The sequence below is a fragment of the Accipiter gentilis genome, chromosome 9, assembly GCF_929443795.1.
Source record: "Accipiter gentilis chromosome 9, bAccGen1.1, whole genome shotgun sequence".
Taxonomy (NCBI): domain Eukaryota; kingdom Metazoa; phylum Chordata; class Aves; order Accipitriformes; family Accipitridae; genus Astur; species Astur gentilis.
In genome coordinates this window covers 2,730,764-2,754,067 of record NC_064888.1, presented here as the reverse complement: position 1 = coordinate 2,754,067, position 23,304 = coordinate 2,730,764, and the positions used below count along the sequence as shown (strand labels likewise).

General features: G+C 37.5%; 1 protein-coding gene across 4 annotated transcripts in view; it reads left to right on the top strand.

Moving 5' to 3' along the window:
* Window positions 1-23,304, top strand: part of CTNNA3 (catenin alpha 3) — a 502,927-nt gene that overhangs the window by 390,203 nt on the left and 89,420 nt on the right. For all 4 annotated transcript variants that reach the window (XM_049810858.1, XM_049810861.1, XM_049810860.1 and 1 more), the window contains one exon: window positions 17,739-17,890. In XM_049810858.1, coding sequence (XP_049666815.1) covers window positions 17,739-17,890 — 152 coding nt within the window. The remainder of the gene's footprint in view (window positions 1-17,738; window positions 17,891-23,304) is intronic.

The window sequence follows — 23,304 nt, the reverse complement described above, 5'->3', positions numbered from 1 at the left end:
GTGTTCTAAAATACTTGTGCTCCTTGTGGTAGGTATAGTTAAATTAGTTTTGATAACATAAAAAGATATACAAGTTCTATCCAAACGTATGTGACAGCTTTTGAAAGGTTGCCCAGTTGGATAAAGCCTGGCACAACTCTTACTGCTTTGAGCAGCAGGAGAACTAGATGACTTCTTGAGTTCTTGGGTTGGTTAATTTTTCCCTGGAGCACTGTCTGTATGTAGGAATTTTTGCAGAGCATGTGGAGATGCCCCTCCTTCCATGCACAGCCTGATGCTTATTGTGCTTTTGCAGTCATCTGCTTAGATGAAATTAACTTTCTGTCTCTGGACTCCTGTCTCAGTGGGCCGAAACTGCTCCTTCTTGACTGGTTTTATTAATTTTGTATTGCTGAGTGGTTTAAAGCAGATTTAGGGAACCTGGGCCTTTTCAAACCCATAGCAACCAGGAGCCAGTAGAAGTCGGTTTCTTAATTTCCTCATCCAGACCTAAGTTTTTTGCGAAAGAAGGTGCTCCAGCACAGCAGCATTGTTTTCTACAAGAGAAAGGTAATCTTGTGTTGTTTTTCTAACTCCCTAATTGCCATTATTTTCTTTAGAGGAATGCGGGCAAAATGGTTTGAGTGTCCCAAGTCTTCGCTTTCAGGGAAGCCAGGTGTCCAGAGGGCTACTCTGCTGCTTGTAGCAAGAGAAGGATATGATAATTTCCATCTTTCATTATACCCAGAATTCTAGCAATTTCTGCCCCCGATTCCTTTGTTACAAAGTTGTCCTCTTTGGCCTCCTTTTTCAGCTCAGTCAGATGGTGAGCTCATGCTTCAGCACTTCTGACAGGAAGTCTTTAAAAGCTCAACTGCGGTAAAAACGCAGAGATCTGTAAGTCTGGAGATTGGATTGCTAATTTGGGTTAACATTTGTATTTATGACATAGCTAGATGCTTGATTATATGATAAATTTGCCTTGTGTGCTTGTATGTACAAACAGTTTGGTTTGCTTAAGGATCTTCTAATTTCAGTTATTTTGCTCCCTAATCTTAAGATCATTCTCCACTACGAATAGGACCAGCAAGGTAAAACGTTTTGGGTAAGGTTTACTCATGTTCTTGTAGTTGATCTTAACAGGTAGCAACCTTATTAGCAACATATTAAAATGCAAGGTTCTAAGTGTCTAAGTCATGTATACTTTGAGAGTAGTCAGAAATGTATAGGAGAAGCCCAAAGCTGTCCAAATTGGGGACCCTCCTACAGGTTGTAGCAATATGGTAGGAGCTAGTCCAGGCTCTATCTCAAGCTGGGAGCTAGACTTCCAGCTCATGTTTGTCTTCCCGCATGGACGTGAATGTGGTTTGGCCTCAAAGCTCTGTAGTAAGCACAGGTGCTGGAAGAATGTTACTAAGACAGCATTTGCTACCTGTACAGTGATTTCTTACCTTGTGGAGTAAAAATGGTTGTCCAGAAGGTGGCGTTGTGAAGGCTGGCTGTGAGTCATAGTTGCAATGTGGTGACTTAAGGTATTCTGTAACAAATTTCCATTTTTTAAATGAAAAGGCAATTACAAAATAATTCAAAAAGTCAAAAAGCCTGTGTGAAGTACACAAGAAAAGGGCCACGTGTGGTAATAAAATTTAGCTTGACATCTAGAGAGAACCACTTGAGTTTGTGTCACCTTGGCCACAAACAAGCTACCCAATGATATTTCACTTTCTGCAACTAGTAGGCTTATTGGTTTCAAATGATTGCATACTATAATTGAACATACTTCTTAAATATACCAACATTCCTTTAATCACTTTTTATTTAAAACAATTTCATTAGTACCGTGTTCTAGTAATGAAAGTTTCTGTGTGGTCTCTTACACCATGGGCTTCAGCGTTTAGGACCTAATTTCAAATCCACAAACTGCTGGAATGATTGCCACTAATTCTGCTGATTATGTCTCTAAACCCGTATGTCCCAGTTCTTATTTACTGAGTGTTACCATTGTTCGTTATTGTATTGAACAGGAAAGAGCACAGTACATTAAGGTATTACAGCAAAGACAGGAAGTAGACGCACAAAGTTTGTCTTTGTCACAAGGTGGTGTTTTCTGAATTCGCTTCAAGGCTAGCTATTAATATTAAATTTAGAGTCAGTATTTTTTTGGCACTGTTCAGAAAAATATCTTTTCTGCAGTCGACAGTGTTTATTGGAATTACACTGTAATTAAGAACTTGGCTACCAAGCTGTATTTTTACTCTGCTTGATTTTTAAGTGTCAGCAATCTTCCATAAAATATAATTCTTCTTGATTAAATTATTTCAGTTATTCCAAGTTACTATTGTAGTGGGCATAGTACGAAAAAGTGATGTGACCCTTTTCCCAAATACATTTTGCCAAAGGCAATTTGGTTGTCTATGTTTTTGTCAATTACTAATACATGTGTCAAAACCAAAGTATCTGATTCTGCCTAAAAAAAAATTGTTAAATTCTGATTGTTTCCCTGTGGAATATACAATTCATTTTTTTTCTCTTTGGACCAATGAAAGCTGGGAATCTTGTGCAGGATTATCCCTTCTGGATAATTCAATTACTTTCAGGTTTTGTAAGCTGATACTACACCCACTGGAAACCAGATTTCTAAAAAGACAGTATTTCTAATAATCTACCAAAGTAGATGGCTACATTTCAAAAGGAAATGTTTAGATTGTTATCTTCTGCTAATGTTTTGAAGACCAGCTTACTGTCAGCACGGTTATAATATTGGGAAAATTCGGCCCAGTTACATGTTCTGAATTTCCGAAACTACACTGGCGCCTACTGACATAATATCACCAATAGTACATGAAAACCTCCCTGTACCAAGCACGTAATAACCACTTCAGCACCAGTGTTCTGCCTTCCCTGATCACTGAAGGACTTACTGGGGATAATACAGAAGTTTGTATGTCAGTAACTGCTGGGCTCAGGGTTGTTTTTATCTGCTTCTCTACCTTACAGGATGACTGGATTTAACTCGGATTTAGGCATTCTTATTTTTCATAGAATCATAGAATGGTTTGGGTTGGAAGGGACAGTAAAAGATGACCTCGTTCCAACCCCCCCGCCATGGACAGGGACACCTTCCACTAGACCAGGTTGCTCCAAGCCCCATCCAACCTGGCCTTGAACACCGCCAGGGAGGGGGCATCTACAGCCTCTCTGGGCAACCTGCTCCACTGCCTCACCACCCTCACAGTGAAGAGCTTCTGCCTTACATCTGATCTAAATCTACCCTCTTGCAGTTTAAAGCCATTACCCCTTGTCCTATCACTATGTGCTCTTGTAAAAAGTCCCTCTCCAGCTTTCTTGTTTTTCTGATAATTCACTATATCTGTTGCTCATCAGCCTCATCAAAGTTTTGTTCTTCTTTTTGTTTGTATCCTAAGTTTTGTTGAGATAGGACTTTGAAGTTTTATGTCACATGGAATTTAAACACTATGGAAGTTCTCCCTGTAGCTCTGTAATTCTTTGCCTCAAGGTCAAGGTTTTGGGTGGTTTTATTTTTCTTGTTGATTGTTTTCTAATGAGTGATCTTTTTTGGATGATATTTGTATTAAGGTAACCAATTAATTCGGGAAGAAAACTGAATTGTATCTAACCTTTCAGTATCATGCTTAAAACATTATGGGCTAATGTTCTTTTGTCTTGGTATTAGGAACAGCACCTAAATAAATGAATTGTAGGTCAATATTAGCACAGCAGGAATCAGTACTTCATGAGCAGTGGATCTCTAATGTGTGCACAGATCTCTGGAGGCATCTGAATGGAACTATCTCCTCAAGGCATTTCAGACCTGGAAACTTTTTTAAAAATGAAATACAAGCTTTGCAAATTGAACTTTGCATGTAGTTTGGAGCTTTTACTGAGACCAAATTTTCTCAGGCGTCGGACCCCACATCCTCAGAAGCATGTTCTCAAGTACTGTTGGAGCATGTTCTAGTCCCAAAACTTTGATGTAATCATTTAATACCCTGCAGGTTGTCTGCAAGCAGGCAAGATGCAAAGAGGAGACAGAGCATCTCCTGTGGCTTCTTTGAGGGCTCTCTTTCAGAACACTGTAGTCAAAGCCGTTAGTTTTCATTGCTGGTGCACCATTTGTTTTCACTAGTTAGGGTGGTAAATAGAGGGAGAAATTTGAAGAATGTTGATGCTGCAATTCTTTCTCTATACAGGCAGATTCAGTCCACCTTTGCTAGTGAGCATTCCCCTGTTTTCATGGGAAAACTTTCTCACCACTTGGAAACTAATTCTTTCTGTCCCTATAGGATGATTGCTTCATTTAATACCAATTTAAATAGCTATGCCTTGTGGCCAACTGTAACAATGATAACATTCAGATTTGTTTTGATTCTTTATCTTACAGGTATGAAATAATCTAAGCTGCAGTTGGGAAATAAATCATTTGAATGTCAAAGACGCAGCTGATTTTATAGGAATATGTTTTTACTCCCAAATGCAACAAATGTAGTAGTCTTGTTTTCCCATTTCTAGCTGTGTTGAGCAGAGGTGTCTGCAGTGTTCTTGTTTCTGTTCACACACACCTGCCCATGTGCCTTTCCAAATTTTATCTTTCAAGCAAGAGATGGGCAGAAAGACAGTAGTTACCACTCGCATGTTCTGTTTGGGCTGGCCCTTTTTTCAGTAACTGAGAGTGGTGGATGTAGTCTGGTGTTCTGTTATAGGTATATATTTGGCTCAAGAGCCCATTGTGTTTGGTACTCAAGGCAGTATCCACCTGCTGCTTGCCATGTTTGGTAAAACACAGTCTCTACTCTGAAACTTTATTTATGAAACTCTGACATTTTGCTATTTTTGCCATTGCAAAAGAGACATTCTGTCCAGTGTCTCAAAATGAATTGTTGAAAATAAAAATAGAAATAAAAATAGCTTTTTTTTTTTGTAAAGGGTCTTGCTTTTACACTCCTGTATATTGTCTTCTATGAACTGCATGAAGTGTAGTATAGCAAGCAAAGGAAAAAAACATGTTTGATTTCTGTCCTTTAGATGTAAAATAAGAAGAAAAAAAATCCCAAACTGCTGTAAAAATTGCAAAGAAAAGTGGCTATAAATGAGAAATATTAAGAAGGATCATACAAACCAAGCATATATTAGGGTGCAGAGAGTTCCTTTGCAGATTTGCGGCCTACACTTGTTCTCCTTAAAATAAACAGATTTTCTGCCTTTTTCTCTGTAGAAAGCATATAGTACTGCAGGATTGCATTGGCAATTTGACATTGCAAGTCAACCTGAACTAAGATGTGACCAGTAATGGCATGAACCACTAGTCAAAATACTGTATATTTAGTTCTACTGTTTTACTGAAAACGTGCATGCCAGTCTGTGTATTACAAACTTAAGTAGTATCTTACACACTTTAGACCAAGAGGGACCCTCTTGGAGTAGTGAGGTGGGGTTAATTTCTTCCTATTTTGTTTATTCTGATTTCCGTGTTTGGTGACTTTTTTTCTAAATTGAGGTGTCCCTTGCCCTGCTATAAAAGTACAGCCTGAGAAGTGTCTATAGTTACACCCCAAAGAGAGTATAATAGAATGGAGAAGATGAGATAACATCAGACAGTATTGCTTGTTTGTTTGGAATAGAATTTAAACAACTTTCAGTTAAAGAATTATTTGGAGAAATTGTATTTCTCAGTTTTTCATTGAATTTCATCATTCTTTGTCCCTCAAAAAGTATTTAGTGGAAACATTACTTTTGTAAAGGGGAAGAAATGTCTTACGAGCTTCTGACCTTGTTTAGTTGAATGATCTTTACATTTTTTAGATAATTTCATAATTGAAACTCTGATTCAAGAAATCCTCAAAAACACGATTTTAAAACACTCCTGTATAGCAAAACAAGTATGCTTAGATTCAGGCATTCACTTGGTGTTCCTTCTGCTGGGTGGGATGTTGTGCAGTAATTCGGACCAGAATGCAGAAGTAATCAACCTTGCAGCTTATGAAAGTAGTGTGCTCCTTCAGTGCAGCAATTGACATGTGCCAAGCTGAGATACAGGGGTCTGGAACAAAACCCTGGCACTATTGAGTTCATTAGAAGTTACACGGCGATCAGTAAGCAAACCCTAGAGAAGGCTGATGCAAGCATCACAGACGTGTTTCTTTCCAAAATGATGCAATTTATTTATATGGTCTGTCTACAGACTTATGGTAAAATGTAGAAAGAAGCATTCTTTGCTGTTGTGTAAGTGACAAAAGCTTCCCTGTTGTGAAGATGGTGACTCATTTCTATTACTAGGACTGCCATGCAATAGGCGCTGCTCGATACAAAAAGAAAAGTCCCACACCAGGTGGCTTAGAGTGGATGATCCCCTGCTTTTGCAAGCACTTGGTCCTGTTCAAGTTGTGGTTCTTGCAGTCATTAAGAGCCTTTTCTTGACCAGTTTCAAGCTGTGCCCTATTACCTGTTTTCTGTAGAAGGTACAACTAAAGGTAATGATGTCAGAAGATGTACTATCAGTGATTATTACGTTTATGTAAGGTAACAAATGCTAAATCCCATTCTGGTTTCTGCTCTGTCTTAATGCAGCTATAGCAATTTGGAGCGTTCCTGGAGGGAGACCTTGGGAGAGTGTCAAGAACGAGGGTAACACATGGAAAACAGCTAGCCCTGGGCCATTCTTGTTGAGTCCAGTGCAAGGGTCTGTTCCCTTTCCCATTTGAGAGGCAGCTATATTTGTTACGATGTGTTACCTAAACTTAATTAAACTTAACTGGAGTAAAACCTATCCTGAATTGTGCTGCCCTGTTTTCCCCAAATGTCTAAGTATGTCTGGAGACCATTGCAGTCTTGAAGACATTTAATTACTCGCTATGACAGGAAGGAGTCTAGCTTTGTCCCTTTGCTAGCTTTGTCCCTTCAAAAATGTCCACGTTAGCTACAGCATTAATTTCAAACTCCATAACTCTTACTGTATCTGTTAGCAGAGGGATGTATTTTTGTCCATCGATGTGTGCTAAAAGCATTAAGGGAATGGATACCAACTCCTTATCATGCCTAGATAAATCTTAGAGGTATGTGAATGTGAAAGTGTCTGTGAATAATAGTCTTCACCCTTGCTGATCTGTTGAAGCACTATATGCTTAACACCTCACTGCTCAGGGGAGATGCCTTTCACTTTAAATTTATTTCCTATCACTTTCAGCTTTTAATCCATGGCAAGCCTTTGCCCCTTGCCCTGTGGCTTCCCCCTCACCCAGTTTCATGTATCAGCCATTCCCCTTTCATTAGCATTTTCAGAGCACTGCAGTGGATTAGAGACACTCGCTTTTCATGAGCTCAGGCATTTGGACATTGTAGTGGTAGATCTGTCCAAATGTGTGTCTTCAGTGAGGCTTTCTGTGCTCGTGCTTTCCCCCACCTCCCCTTTCGGAGGGGGGGCAACTAGACATGGTAGAAATGCCAGCACTTGCTTCTCTTGGTTCTTCGTACATTTCCATTTCATTTTTAGAGATGGTGTGAGTGATCTAATTTTCAAGAGTAGTAGTTGCATTTAGCTGCTTGCACTGTAGTTTAGGGAGAAGGCAGAGCCTTTTAGTACAAAGTGATCTGTATGGTTTTAATAAGAGCATATAGAAAGACTTGTGCATGCTCATATCTACAATGAACACTACTTTCCTGTATAAACACAAAAATATAATCTATAAATCTGACATTCAGAAATGGTCTTACAGCAGTTTTGTTTCTTTTACAAAGTCCCTTTCCCAGAATGAATTGCCGTATATCCATTCACTTAATTGAATGTAACGCTGTCGCATAGAGCCTGCGATTTGCATTACCTGAAGGCCCATCTTAATTGGTTTTCCCTGCTTACTCTCTCTGTATTTTTCAAAACTGTGTTTGTAGAAAACTATTATCAATTAATTTTAATAAAATGTGTCTACATGTTCTCAGATAAGTCAGTATGTTCGTGTAGCATACACTGCGTTTTGGGGAAGATTGTAAGATGAGAATATAACTTTGCATTTAAAAATACAGCTGGTTTTCTGTGACTTTTCACTAAGCAGAGCTAAAGAGATACTTAGAGATACTTAGTGACAGATACTTAGTGTTTCTCCATTGATTTTATTGTTGTAGCTAGCTTTCCCCAGTACTTCTACATGCTTAAATTAAATTAACCGTCTTCTTTATCCTCCAAATGAAAACAGTAACATGCCACATCCCACCAACTATAACAGTTTTTAATTTGAAATTAAATCAGATACTAGGTATTAAAAATCAGAGAGTGCTTTGTCTATCCTGACATAAAATTAGCGAAAAATCTGTGAGAGTAGCCTGCTATTGTACTGATACGGTTTGATAACAGAATCAAGTTCTAGAAACAAGTTAGTTAAAGAGGTCTTAACATCCGCTCCAGATTATGCTCCATTCTTGTAGATTGCTAATTCTCTTCCCACTGATTTAGAACAGGTTTAATTTTTCTTTTTTCCAGTTGTAAGCGATAAGACAAAGAGTTTGTAATATCTCTCAAATCTTTTTTTTTTTTTTCCTTGTCTTCAATAGATAGGAGAGTGTGTATGTGTGTACCTACAGCATTTATGCAGTTGAATAGAAAGTTACAGAGATGGAGTTTAAAACGGTGGAGGAAGTGTTACAGTCATACTCAAAGATAAATGAAGCCAGTCTTCTAAGACTCAAAATTGTAATCTATCAGACAGAAGGCAGAAAAAAAAAAAAAGGCAATTTTTTTTTTTTTTCCTTTTTAAAAAAAATCATTGTGTTTACAGCACTGCTTTTATGGAATGTGTCTGGTATGTTACAATAAGTATGTTTACAAATAAATCCACCTTACCCAGCAACAGACTGTTTTGTAGAATTACTTTTTTGTTGAATGAAGCCTGAATGCTTTGGGGATCTTCTGAAGATGCTTGGATTGCCTTCAAGGAAAGGAAGAGGTGTACTAAGAGTTACAAACTCAGGCTATAGGCCAAGGTAATGCTAACCAGTAATTTCAGGGATGTAACAGTAAACACGTGGAATAAGCAAACTGTCAGTTTGCAGGTCGTCTCAGCATTCATAAGTGAGCACGTGAGGAAATCCACACTTCAGTCATGGCAATGTTAATGTATAAAACCTTAGCCAAAAATGGGGTTGTATTGCACATGGGGTAAGAATATATTCCATGTTCCAGGGTGTCTGTTTCCCAAAAATGTAGTTTCTAATACAATGGTGAATTTATTGAATGAAGTGCATTCTGTCTTCTTGTCAGTACTCCTCTCCTGATCAACCTTAATAAGATTTCTATTGTAGTTCAAAAGAGGTAATTATTTTTGAATGCTTTTAAATGACTTTTAAGTGACCTTTCCAAAGGTCAGTGTTTTTAAAGACTAAAATAATCTTACTTACCCCAAAATATCCCTTTATATACTTTGTTAAGAATATTCTTATTACGTCAAATTTCATAGGAATTATCATACTAAATATAAAATTAAGAAAAAACATTATGTAATAATACTCATAAAGTCTGACTGGTTTAATTTTTTGTGAACTAAACACCATTCTCTAGCTTAAGCAGTATATAGCATAATGCTTATGCACTAGAAACAACCAAGTTTCCCAGAGATTTTTTTTTCTTTTCTTTTTTTTAATTAAACTCTCAGGATTTCTCTTCCCCACCTAAATTAATAAAAAGCTGTTCTGTGTTCAGATAGTCTCCCTTACTTACAATGAGGAGACTCCGCTGTAGAAAGACCTTCATTTCCTCTTACTGGTTTGTATGGAATTTCCTGTGTCCTATTCGGGACATTTGAACAATCCCAATTGGGGAGTATTTATTCAGCAGCCTTTGGAATTGCCTGATGTGTTAGTTGGCTCCCTGCTCTTCCTGGCCGAGCTTTGGCCTTGGATATAACAAAGCCAGTGAAGAAAAATTTGATTAGAAATCTGTGGTAACAAATTTTAGTCAGAGCAGTGGGGGCTGCAATTCACAGTCCTTCTGATTAGCTCTAAATGCAGCTTTTACTGACAGTAATGGTGTCCCCCTGCCCCATCTGCCTTTTCCTACCACCTTCCTTGTACCTGTACTGGCACGTCAGCTACCTGGCCTCATAGCAAGTTGGACTGGTACGCTGGACCACCTCAAAACTAGCCTGACAACTAAAAACCAAAGTCTTCAACTGCTTCAGTTCATTGAACCTTGTCATCATGCTTCTGTATGATCACTGGTTTTGAAGTGAGGACATATATGTGGAGTTCTGATGGTAGTCCGCAATTGGACTTGAAAGTAAACTGAAGCCTCTGTGCCCCATGAAATTCACTTACAAAAAGTAATAATTTTTTATTTTGTAGATACAGACTTAGGATATTTGCTGGTCTTAAGCCTATGTGTATCACAAGACGTTCTATTTAGTGCCGATGCCTTTAAATTAAGGCCAGTGACTTCAGTTAGGTCATGCTGTTTCTAGAGCGCATAAAGGCCCTGCAATAGCAGGGAACTGATGAGATAAGACAGGCCCACATGGTCCATGCTGTCTGCTAAGAAATGGGAAAATAAAAAAAAAAATTAAAAAAAATCTGAAATTCTTCACCAGTATGGCCTAGGGGGAAATGTCTTTCTCATTTGAGATCTCATGGTCAGTCAGTCTGTCCTTGAGCATGGCAGCAAAATGCAGTAGGTAGAACGCTTTAAAAAAAGGTAGATTATTTATATGATCTCCAAGTATCTTTCTGCTCTTACGGGTGCTGTGACCTGCCTCTAATACAGGGAAATCTATCTGTCCCCTCAAAACCAAAACCACCTCTCTCTGTTTTTTCTGGACATTTGTGCAGTGACAGGAAGAAGATGCCTTTAAGTCACCGCTGAAGTCTGGAGCTGTGATGTTTAATTGTAGGCACTGCTTTAGTTCCCAGCTGCAGTATTACATGCATTTGCCAGGCTGTCAAGGACTGTGGAGGGAGAGCTTGAGTAGGGCAAAGTGCAGAGGCTCACATATTCCGAAGGCACAAGCAATTACCTGTGCACATATCTGTCCGGTCTGCTGTCCTACAGAGTAAGAGTGACTTTGTATGTATCTAAATTGTCTTGGTGCAAATGAAAATAACTACATGTTTTCCAGGTAGGAAGTTGAATCGCTGTCATGGGTGCGTTTAAAAGAGGCATAAATTAGGGCCTTTTCAAACGTAAAAGCAGCAATTTACTGGATTGCCATTCATTAATAATACATGTTGCCAATAGTTAGGTCTCATGCATTATCAATCATTTCTCATATTCAGTACTAACTCTTAAAATTATTAGCTGTAAGGCTGTAATACTACAAAACTGCTGTCATATATTCAGCGTAGCTTACATATATGTAAACATACACATATATTACAAACAAATATTTATTCTATACATTTACATATAAATATATAACACATGTTTTTATATATATTCTTAGCTGTGTTACTAAATGCTTGTTGGTTATGCCAGTAGTCTTAGAACCTTGCAAGTGCATACAGTGTTACAAAATGCTTATACGCAGTTTCTGGTTTCGCTATTTTAGTATGCGTATGTCTGGGTTAAAGAGAAGCAAATACTAATCACATCTTGGTTTTAGTATGCAACTTCTTTTTATGTGCAACAGGCCTCTGCCTTGGCTACTTAATTGTTGCATTATGCTTTCAGTATGCAAAAACTTCAGCATGAAATGCTAAATCCCACAAAGGTATTTTATAGTTCTTTAATTAAGGGGGTTGGGGGGTGGGCACAGGGGGCAATTGAGAGGTCTCTCTCATATATTGGCCTAGGATGGAGATGGGCAGATGAACATGAGCTAAGTATTTCATGTGTTAGAAGTTCCAAAAACATTAATCCCTTTTCCTGCATATTAACCTATAAGCTTGTTACCAAAAAAAGGTTTTTAAGTATGAATGGCAATATATGAAGAAGTAGAAGGGATATGTTAAGCGCACAGTCGCAATGCTCTTCTAATCGTTTCATAGATATATGTATGTCTGGGCAAGCAATCTGATGTTATAGTTAAAGGTCACCAATTTAACCTTGTATCACAAAAATACAGGCTTAAAGTTAAGTGTCTGTACCATAGTGAAATCAAATTCAGAGTTTAATCTTCATATTAGCATTGTATTATGTGGATTTGTAACAGACTCGTAAACGATTAGAGTTTCAGAAAACTGTTTATGTTATTCAGTTCAACCTTTTGCAGTGAGTGCAGAATCATCTTTCTTTGCAATAATTCCATTATTATTTAAATGTAATTTTAAACACATCTGATGAAGGTGTCTCAGTCATAAAACAGTCCATTCCATTCTAAATAGCATGCCTTGGGTGGTATAACTCAAGCTTCTGCCAGAAGAAGCCCTTGTTTTTCAGATGTATGCCTTGGCCAGTGCAGTTGCCTTTGCTTAGATGGTTTTTATTTGATTTATTTATTACTTTTTTGTATACCTCTTTGGATCGATATGACATTAAGAATAGACATAATATTTAGCAGTAAAATTGGGTTACTGGAATATGCAATGTTCTTACTACCTGAAATTCTTAATACCACTCCAGAAGAAATTTGCAAATGCTTATTTTTAAATCATAAGAAGTGCAAACTATTCTTTGGTCTCAAAGAATGAAATGAAATAAAGTACTGAATAAAGACTGTGCAGTTATTAACTAGATTTCTTATTTACTCTAGTATTACCCTGCATTTAAATGGTAGCTGTGTTTTTAATCTTGTCAGCCTTACTTTGCATACATACTTCAGCTGAATTCCTGCAACTGGAAAGCTGTTTAAATCCTCTGAAAGCAAACTATCTGTACCCATCACACTGACTTTCATGCTAGGTGATCAGATTATGGGGGATATTAAAATACTTGAGACTCACACCACTTGCCACAACTCTCTGCTTACGCTGCTGCAGGAGGACTCATCTGAACTTCCTGCTGGAAGATGAAGGACATCCTTAAAGCAAATTTTTCATTCCCATGAATAAATTCTAGATTAGTTCAATCTAACATACTGTACAATTCCAGGATATAGTATCGAAAAGCATCCTCAGGAGGGTAGAGTTCAAGCATTTCTTCCATTTACTATGTGGCTTTGTCAGTGCTACCCAAAATTAGATGAAGGCAATTAAAATTAAACTCAAGCTATGCTAGCGAGTATAGAGGGAAATGAAAAGGCATACAGAGAAGAAATAGTGAATTACCTCACATGACAAGAAAAAATGATTTATTTTTTCCTGATGGAAGAGTACCTGTTGCTTTTCTGCTTTACTACTTTTTTTTTTTTTCCCCTTAATTTTTATTTTGTTTCTACATTTCTTTTACTTTTGTCTTTGGGTTTTGGTTTTTTTGTTTGTTTGTTTTTTTGGGGGGGGGGTTGTTTGTTTTGTTTGTTTTGTGTTGGTTTTTCTTTTTTTTTTTTCCTTTACCATTGTTGCTTTTTTGGAATGAAACACGAGGGATGGAAGGTATACCTATACTCTTGCTGCTTGCCAGTAGCATTTACCTGGTGTCAGGATTTAAGTGTACATGGCAACTCTTTTCTTTGCAAGGATTGTATAAGCTTCTTCCTTTAAATAGGGAAGTCAGGAGACTGTTAAATTATCATCTGTTAGCTGTCTGTTATAAGGATAGATTTCTTTTTCCTAATCGACAGGTCCAGATAATTTTGCATACAGAACTTCAAAGCATCAATGTTATGTTTCTCTGAAATGGAAATGTTAAAGTTTTACTCTGAGAAAAGGAGGGGAATTTCAGATTTGATGGACAACATAGTTCCTGTATTTAGGAAAGAGTGCGAGTTAACATATTGCAACATAGGGGGTCTAATCAAAGGCTAGTATCCATCCCAGTGTGATCCCAGACCTACTGAGGTCAAAGCAAGAGCCCCCTATGGTATGGGTAGAATTTAGATCAGGTTCTCAGAGTTCAGTAGGTGCTTTGTAAGAGGGAGTAGTGCAAAGCTGAGTTCAGTTTTTCAGGGTATTTCATAAAGAGAAATAACAAATTTTTTGAAGTTGTCTTCCTTCATTGTTCAAAACGCCTTGAGTTTTCCTCATAATGATAAAAATACTTACGTTGTGAAAGGAGTTGATGAGCCAAGAACATGATTCAGTGTTAGGAGGATACTAGGTAATTGGCTGTGCGATAACTGATTTAATATAAACCCAATATATTTCATATCATTAGGTGTGATGTTTAGAAACTATAATATAGAAGGCATATTTTTTAAATGGGATCAGAGTCAATGATCAGTGGATTTATTGTATGGGCTATGAAAAAATACTGTGGTCCAGCAGTTGAGTAAAATTCAGTGCTCTTTGTGGAAAAGCTTGTTTTAGTTTAGGGAACATTTTGGATAGAAATATAAATTATTCATTTGAAGAGAATTTAAACAGTAAATAATAAAGTAAAGGACATGGTGCAACAGTTCTAAATAAAAATGTGGGATTGTTTTTTTGAACAGTTTTTAGTATTAGTTATTCTTTTTATTGGTTTTCGTCAGCACCATTTTTCTCCCAAAAGCTTTTTTTGTATTTTTATTTCTGTTTCACAACTGTTGTTTGACTTAGACACACTGTGCTTTCATACTGTTTCACTGTGGCGCCTTGATGTGTGAATAATGGCCTCCACTCTGAAGAGGTGTTTTTATATGTACAATTAAACATATTAAACATAACATAGAAGATATATTCTTTCATATTTAAACAGTAGTGGACAGAGTACATAAATGCTGTATTTTTGGAGGTGAATGTGGCAGAGACATTTAAAAAATAATTTCCATGCATGATTATTGAAAGCAAATGGCACTATTTACTATGGCAAATGTTACACAGTGATACAAATTTAATTGTGCAGTAGCACAGAAAGTAATACTGGTCAGGGGATTTAAAGCCCTCCAAAAATGTCAACAGTGTTTTGCTCATAATTTTCATTGAGGAAAAACATAGCAAAACTTTAAAGGAAAATTGTAATGTTTTAATACTAAACCCACAAAAATCTAATAATACTTCTCAGTTGTATAGCACTTGAAACTTTTTATTTTACTTACAACTTTTTTAATTTTTCTGTGCTTTTGAAAGATTGAAAACCTCAATCTTATCCAACCTATTTTTACCTGCATCTGCTTCTCTGTATTTAGGCTGCCTAGAAATATAAAGCAGAATACAGGAAAGATGTGTGTTATTAACGTAGTTCTAGTCCACTTACTGCAGTGTTTCTGATGCCGGAACCATTTGAGGGTGTATGAAGTATTGATACCAGTGATCCATGTATAAGAACACTTATATCCACCAAAACCTCTTCTTAAGTAGTCATTTAGTTGAGAACTCTAAATAAATCATAAGCAGTCAAGAAAGGAGTCTTGGATTTGAGGGAATTATCCAATCAGATACAGGGTAAATGACCAAATAAGAACAACTATTTGATAACCTTATAATAGCCCAAGTATATTTTTATACTTAATTAGGAGATTGTTATGTACATATTTTAGAATTACAGTTTAGTCTTGTGTTCTAATTGTCTGTGTGTAAAAATTACACTGATGAAAAGCAACCATCTTAAAAATGTTATCAGAGGGAAGCCACTGGGATCATATTTCTGTAATCAAGTGCAGACTGTGGTTTAGCACTGATTCTGCTGGTAGCATACAAGCTATAGAGTACCTGTTTGCGTAAAATCTTTTTTATAAGTGGTGTATTCATCCAGAGAAACAAATATACTGTGATAACGAGTTTGGCCTTGGAAGGAGCTGTAAAAAGGCCATTAATAAGCGCATATGGAATAAGGATGGCATGCAGGATGGAGCCTGAATAGAAACAGAGAAGAAATAGCCTGTGCTATAGAAGACAATGCCTGTAGGCAGTGAGCAGCCACTGAAAATGCTGCTAGTAAGCAGGGAGTCTAATGCTTTACAAACTGCAAGTGAAAGTACATGAAGTACAATGAACTGAGAAGTGAGGATGTAGGAGGCTCTGGAAAACACCTGATGGTTTTGACTATACCAGTGGAAATCTTGAATTCCTGGAAACTTCTTATATTCTCCCAGGTGTGAAGAGCTGAACGTTTAATTTTCCGTAAACGTTTGAGGTGACTGTTCAAAATTGCCACGCTTGCAACTATTTTGATAGTTTAGGGGCCAAGATCTTTGTTTAACAGGAAAAAAAAGATTGTATGTTCTGAAACTGTGTATTTGTGTTTCTTTGAAAAAAAAAATCAAAAAACATTAAACAAATAAGTGCTCACTCTCCCTAACTATTCCATTTGGTTGCTAATGAAAAATCTGCCATGTCTTTTTTTCCATACCATTTAAGAAATCTGTTCTTCCCATTGACCTTTTTAGAAGGCAAGGTAATTCAAGTGATAATCTGAAGAGGGAATAAAGGATTTTAAATATCCTATTTTTCAAATGAAATGGCATCTACTTGTCTCACACTTGTGGAGACCTATTTTAGAGAAGAAAATGAACCCTCCCACTAACACTGAATTAACTGAAGTTTGTTATTTCTGAGAACTGACACATAAGCTAACTGTTCTGCACTCTAAAGAGAAACAACTGAGCTTGAAGACAGTGAAGTTACTGTAATTTAACAGTGATTTAAATGTCTCCAAGGGTTATGTGGGTTTCTCCATGTAAAGTTAGGGGTTAAAGCATTATTGTGGCATTTTTCCTAATATTTACAGTATATGTTGCCAGGTTTTCTAACTCAGAAGTCCTGTTGACTTCAGCTGAAGCTTTGTCTGCATTAAAAAATCATTATATACTTCAAAATTTACCTGAAGTTATTCATACTTAAGGTATTGGTATTGTTGCTTTCATGTCATATGAATTCATGAATTACGCAGCACATACTTGTGTAGGAAGGGATGGAAAGCATATTATAATTGTATTTGAAACCAGCACGTTGCCTGAAAAAAGCTTCTGTTCCACAGGGTATATGTTATTCATATTGAATATTACAGAACTTGAGTTCTATCCCTTTACTTTCCATTTCTTCTGTCTCTTCAGTCTCCAAGTGATAGGAAATGTGTTTTTGCAAATGAATTTGACCTGTACTTGTTTGAGGTCCTTCGGTGTGTGATGGATTTTCCAGTTGCATTCTCTCTTCACTCTATATTCTGTGTGTTGGGTTTCCTTTGCTTTGAATTGATATGAAAGATCAAGGGAGATACAGTAGTACCAGGTCACCATGCAAAATAAGGCCATGGAGCACCAGAAGAAAATTCCAGGACACTCTGGGTAAAGCACAAGTTAATATCAAACTGACTCAAAATATACAATTTGTTTGATTCAATCAAACAAGGTAAACTGCCTTGGTAAGTCCAGGTTACAACTATGGGACTTTTTAATTTGGAGAATAAGCATCAATCTTTCAGTAGTTTTGTCTCCATTCAGACTAAAAGCAGATTGTGAAATAGTAGTAATCAGTTGTAGTTCCAACTTTGAGCCAGGTTATTCATCCTGATTCTTTGAGTAAAATACTATTGAAATCACTGGCAAGTTTTTACAACTGATTTCCTGACCCCCTTCTAAAGTTTTCTTCTTTGTTGTACTGTATAACCATTCACACCTTACGTGCCCACCAAGTGCATTTTGATCACTGTGATAAAAATTACAAATCTGTTCCCACTTAAAGCTAATCATGTTATTACTGTAATTTTTTTAAATAAAGTTTGCATCAATGTGAGGCAATTTGCCAGAAAGAAAAATAAAATTTTATCCTTTTTATGCTCACTGAATTTTGTTTGTGTTTTCTTTTTGAAATAGTGATTCCAGAGTTTATTAGTCAAGTAAATATTGCATTGGAGAGCTTAACCAAGAATACAGTGCATCTGTTTGATGATAACCAGTTTGTGGACATTTCTAAGAAGGTGTATGATACAATTCATAACATCAGATGCTCAGTCATGACTATTCGGGTAAGTTTTTAATTTGTTCATTTAATATTAATTTCTAAAATAGTTCAGGACATCAGGGCATATTCAGGAGAATTTAGAACTCTATGTGAGCAATGCCCCTAAGCTTACATCCAGATTGAGCTGATCTGGGAAACTTGGATTACAATGAAACACACATGGTTATAACTCAAGAAGGCTAGAATTGCGTTGAGTACCAGATCAGAATGTTGCATTAAAATGTGTTCTGTTCTTTAAAAATATTTATTTATGATAAAGATCTTCATTCACTTCATTAATGATCAACTTGTGGCTACAACCCCAAATCTGCTTGTAGCTCTTTAACCTTAATCTTATTTAGTGGAATGTAGGAATGAGAGTATATCCAGGTGATCCTGACAAACCCTTGTTGAACCACAAGACTTAACAGCCTGATTCCTGTCAATCTTACACAATCACAATCAGTGTACTTATCCTAGTGTTTTTCCTGAAGTTCAAGAAAATGCTTTGGAACAGCTTATTTTAAAAATTTGAACCAGAATTGTGCCATATGCAGCATTTTCCTCAAATATCTTCAGTCCACAAATCCCATTTCAAATGGTAGAACATCTGAGCTGCAGTATCTGTATGTTCAGCAATTTTGGTTTTAAGTAAAATGAAACATTAAATATAGATACATTTTTCAAAGCGAGGTTGTCTTCTGCATTGCCTTTTTAGTTGAGAAGAAAGTAAGAAACAGATTCCTCTTTTCTTTAAAATATAGATATGCATTGTAGGCTAGCATGGCCAGCAGGTTGAGGGAGGTGATTCTGCCCCTCTACTCTGCTGTGGTAAGACTCCACATGGAGGACTGTGTCCAGCTCTGGAGTCCTCAGTACAGGCAAGATATGGACCTGTTGGACTGAGGCCAGAGGAGGCCACAAAGATCATCAGACGGCTGGAGCGCCTCTCCTATGAAGACAGGCTGAGAGAGCTCCAGGGAGACCTTATTGGCACCATTCTTTATTTAAAGGGGACTTATAAGAAAGATGGGGACAGACTTTTTAGCAGGCCCCATTGTGATAAGGGGTAATGGTTATAAACTAAAAGAGGGTAGATTCAGACTAGGTAGAAGGAAGAAATTTTTTACAGCGAGGGTGGTGAAACACTGGCGCAGGTTGCCCAGAGAGATGGTAGATGCCCCATCCCTGGAAACTTCAAGACCAGGTTGGACGGGGCTCTGAGCGACCTGATCTAGTTAAAGATGTCCCTGCTCATTGCAGGGGGGTTGGACTAGATGATCTTTAAAGGTCCCTTCCAACCCAAACTGTTTTATATGATTCTAATATGGAAAATATTAGTAAGTCTTAACATATTGCAGTGTATAAGTTAAACAGTTTCAGTAGGAATTCAAATGTGCAAAATCTTTAAAATGTCTCATCTGTATTGCAGTGTCAGTTATGAAATTGTTTATATATTGAAGAGAGATCCTGAAACACTATTGTATGGTCTGCTGTTCTTTCACTTACCTACAGTGGGTTTTGGTTGGTTGCCAGCAGGTTAATCTTAAATAATTCTGTCTTGAAGTGATTGTTCGTAAGTTTTTTTTATCTGGTGGTTGTGCATGTAGCCAGGCACCAAAAAATCAGATAATGATATACTTTATCTGGAGGGCTCACTAAAGCCTGGCCTGCTTGTCTTGTTCAGCACATGGCTACATGATGCAGGGTGCAACTAGTACCATCTAATTTCATTGCAACTGCCTGAAAAAGTTTTATTACTGTATTGCTAATTTTCAGTCCTGCAGCATTTTAAAAATATTTTTATTTCTTAGCAGATTGAGGCGTTTCCTAATCCTGTTTGAATTATATTTGGTTACCACCACATACATTTAAGGAATCTTCATGTGCATGCTTGCCTTCTGTTTGCACCTGTCACTGTTACTTTTGAGTAGGCTTCTACTCTTACAGCATCTACCAGATGTTTACTTTTCATGCCACCCTGCCTAGGTCAGATACCGTTTACAGATCCCACAGCAGTAGGCACGTCTACAGCAAAGGTGAAACCACCATCTCCATTTGCTGCTCCTTTAAACTGTATACCTTTTGAGAGGGGTCCAAGCTGGAACCATTTCTGTTCAAAAAGGCCTTTTTGGTGATGTGTTCTCACAACCATACACTTTAAAGGATGTAACATGTCTGCTAATCAGGGAATTACAAAAGTTTTTTTCTCTACACCTGTGGAAAAAAGAGGTTTACAACAGATACTTTCAGGATCAAACAGGAAAGGCAAGTATCTACCAAGAAAATCACATTTATGTGATGAGTGCCACTGCTATTGCAATTATGTTACATTAGTGGAGTTCTGAGTGCTGTCTTCGTCTCTATAAGGGAGCAGTCAATCTTTGGAAGTGTATCAAGAGCAAATTCAAAGTTTGCCTCCTTCTCACTTTAAATATCCTCGTAGGTGATCTCAACTACTTCATGCAGTTAGACTGGGAATGATGTTACCAGTACGTAGATGTTACTTGATGGGTTCAGTTCCAATCCTTCTAGGACTGGAAGTAATTCTAGGGTGAAGCTCTGTGCCTCAGACACAAGGAAGAAAGCATCAAACCTACTCTACGAGTCCTACTCAGGGAAAGCCAAACGCTAGGATAGACAAGTGGTTTTTACGTGACGGTCTTTGTCAATGATAATTTTCTGGACTCTGTCTCTCCTTATTTGCTAATGCAGAACTCTGTGTTTGTCCCAGGCTCAAGATGCCTTGCTTCACAGCGTTGTACTCCCTGGCTCTGTTCCTCTATTTTCTAGAAGATTCTTGCCCATAGCAGGAGGAGTTTATGTGAATTGGATTTATCTCGCAAAACCAACTGGATCGAGGGCGATCCTCTGCTAGGTCTTCCGATCAGTTCCTGGTTCAGTGAACGTAGGCTAAGAATTTTGGTTAGGACATCTGATTTCTTTTGTAGATCACTTTAACTTCATTAATGCCTGCATTGCTCATCTCGCCTTCCCGTAGTGACTCAGGGACTCTTTGGTTTTTTAGGATTACAAAGTTGTTTCTCTCTGTTTCTCAGTGAGATCTGAGTCTTCTATAGGTCCAGACTTCTTGGGCTTGAACCCCAGATGACCATGACTGACTATCCCTTTATGGAGTTTCTCATTTTTGGGAAATGCACCGAGGAGTGCAACAAAGCTTCAGTCAGTCTCTATGAAGACACAGACACTGCTGTGCAGGAAACTCTTGAGTGTATATTCTTACAGTCCTCTGTGATGTGTGTATGTATGTCGACAGTCACTCAAGGAAGAAAAGGATATTATATCCCCTGTACTTCTTTCTGAAACATGAGAGGAAAAGTCTTTCATCTGAAGAGACTGTACATATGCATACCGCATAGTAAGTGCAGTGTGTACGTGTACTGTGGAAGTGCATAGTGCATCTACAAAATTGCAAGTCATTGCACAACACCTAAATGGACTGTATTAATATGAAGATTTCTATCAGCGCCGTCTTCCACTTCTGCTTCACAAGTGGAATTTGACAAGGCAAGAAAAAACAAAGTATCAGGAATTACATTGTGGGCTGTACCTAAAGCTGTGGGTAGCAAAGAACAGATAATCCTCCTCCTCTGAATTGAAGAAGTTATGACCAATGGGGCAAGAGCCTGCCTCCACCTGTACTGAACCTTCCATTATCCTAAACAATGTATGTGTTTGCCTTAGAAATCCATGTGGCTTGAAGTGTATTCAACTGTATTTGAATGTATTCAAGAGCCCAGCAGTTGCAGAGTCCTGACAAAAGCTCAGGAGATAAAAAAAAAATAAAATCATTAAAAAGGACATATGCAGCTTTCTATTTAATGAATACCATTATTCAGACACTGTCATGAAAGGCTTGTTTTGAGGTTTGGTGAAATGATAGTCAGCTACTCCACCATCCCTTAGAGATACTGACTGCGAGCATAGAGTGCTGAGGAAACCCTGGCATTCATTTTTTGAGTAAGGATGTATTTGCATTCCTAATTAGATACTGAAACCAGGACAGATACATTCCAGACAATGCCAGTTTCATTTCAGCCTGCCTGTAAGAAGCTTTAGTAAATCTGATGGTTATTCAGATGCATGCTGTTACCACAGCAGCCAAGGTGAGGAAATAAGTGTTCTGTGGCCAACTTATAGGGGCTTACTGATACAGTGCCAAAGAACAATGCGTTACTGATTACAGGGGATTGCAGGACTGAATCGGGGAAAGAAATTGTTGATCAAAATATAATTGAGAAGTGTAAATGAACAAGGACACTGATTCACAGGGGGCCATTTTTCAACATCAAAGTAAATGCAGAAACTCTTCAGATCAGTTCCTCAGGAAGCATTTCAAGCATGTAATTACACAGAGAGAATGTTTTTAAAAATAGAGTTCCTAACTGTAAAATGCTGCCAAATACTTTTGTTAATGCAAATTATCAGATGTGGTTTTCAACGTCCAGGCTTAACCGTAGATACATAAAACATTCATTCCAGTCCTGCAGGTATAATGTGAATAACACTTGAGAGCAACTAAATAGTGGAAGGTGTGCTACGCTGATGAGCTGTAATAGAAATGCCTCTGGAACTGCAGGATGCTTCCCTTGCGATGCTTTTCATTGTTTCACTTGCAAGGATTAATTCATCCAGTGGTAGCTGTTGGGTTGAAATCATGATGTATTTGATCCAGGGGATATAGCTGCATGTGCTTATTAGTGTCCACATTCCTCAGTCCTTTTTTGACTCCTGAAGCCTCTGATTTTTGTTAAATTGTAGAGGCTTTAGGAGCTTGATTGTGCACAGGAACATTTGGGCTTTGTCTGGATAGTGTTTTATTCAGAACATTGCTCTTACGGAACTAGATTGGGGTAGGCAGTAGAAATAAAGACAAGAATTCTGCCATGTGAAATACAGGGAAAAGTCAAAGGAAACAGGTTGACAGTTTTTGAGGCAGTACGTATTAAATGTTGCATATTGTTAAGATCAATGCTAGAACTTTTTCTAAAAAAAGGAGCTTTATATGAAAATGTATTTTGTTGAAGAATATGAGACACCTGGATTGAAGTAACAGCTAATAATATCCCATTTGGATATTAAACACAGTGGAAAGTGGTAATGACTTCAAATGAATAATAACTACTGATAGCTGAAGCAGTAATAAAGCCATCCTAATAGACATACACCAAGAACAGTGGAAAAGAATTCACCAAGTCAGAGTTTCATGGAATGCTTTTGTTTTTGTTGGAGGATAAACAAGTGAACTGCTGTGAGTTTTCCAGAGAGGAAGAAGAGGGCAAAATGTTCATATACTCTATTCAGAATGCTTTTCCTACTCTGTGTTTGTGGAAGCAGTGAATGAGGAACCTGTGTTCCCTGATTCTATGACAGGTGGAAAATGTATATTGAAATTGTAGTTCTTATCTGGTACAATGC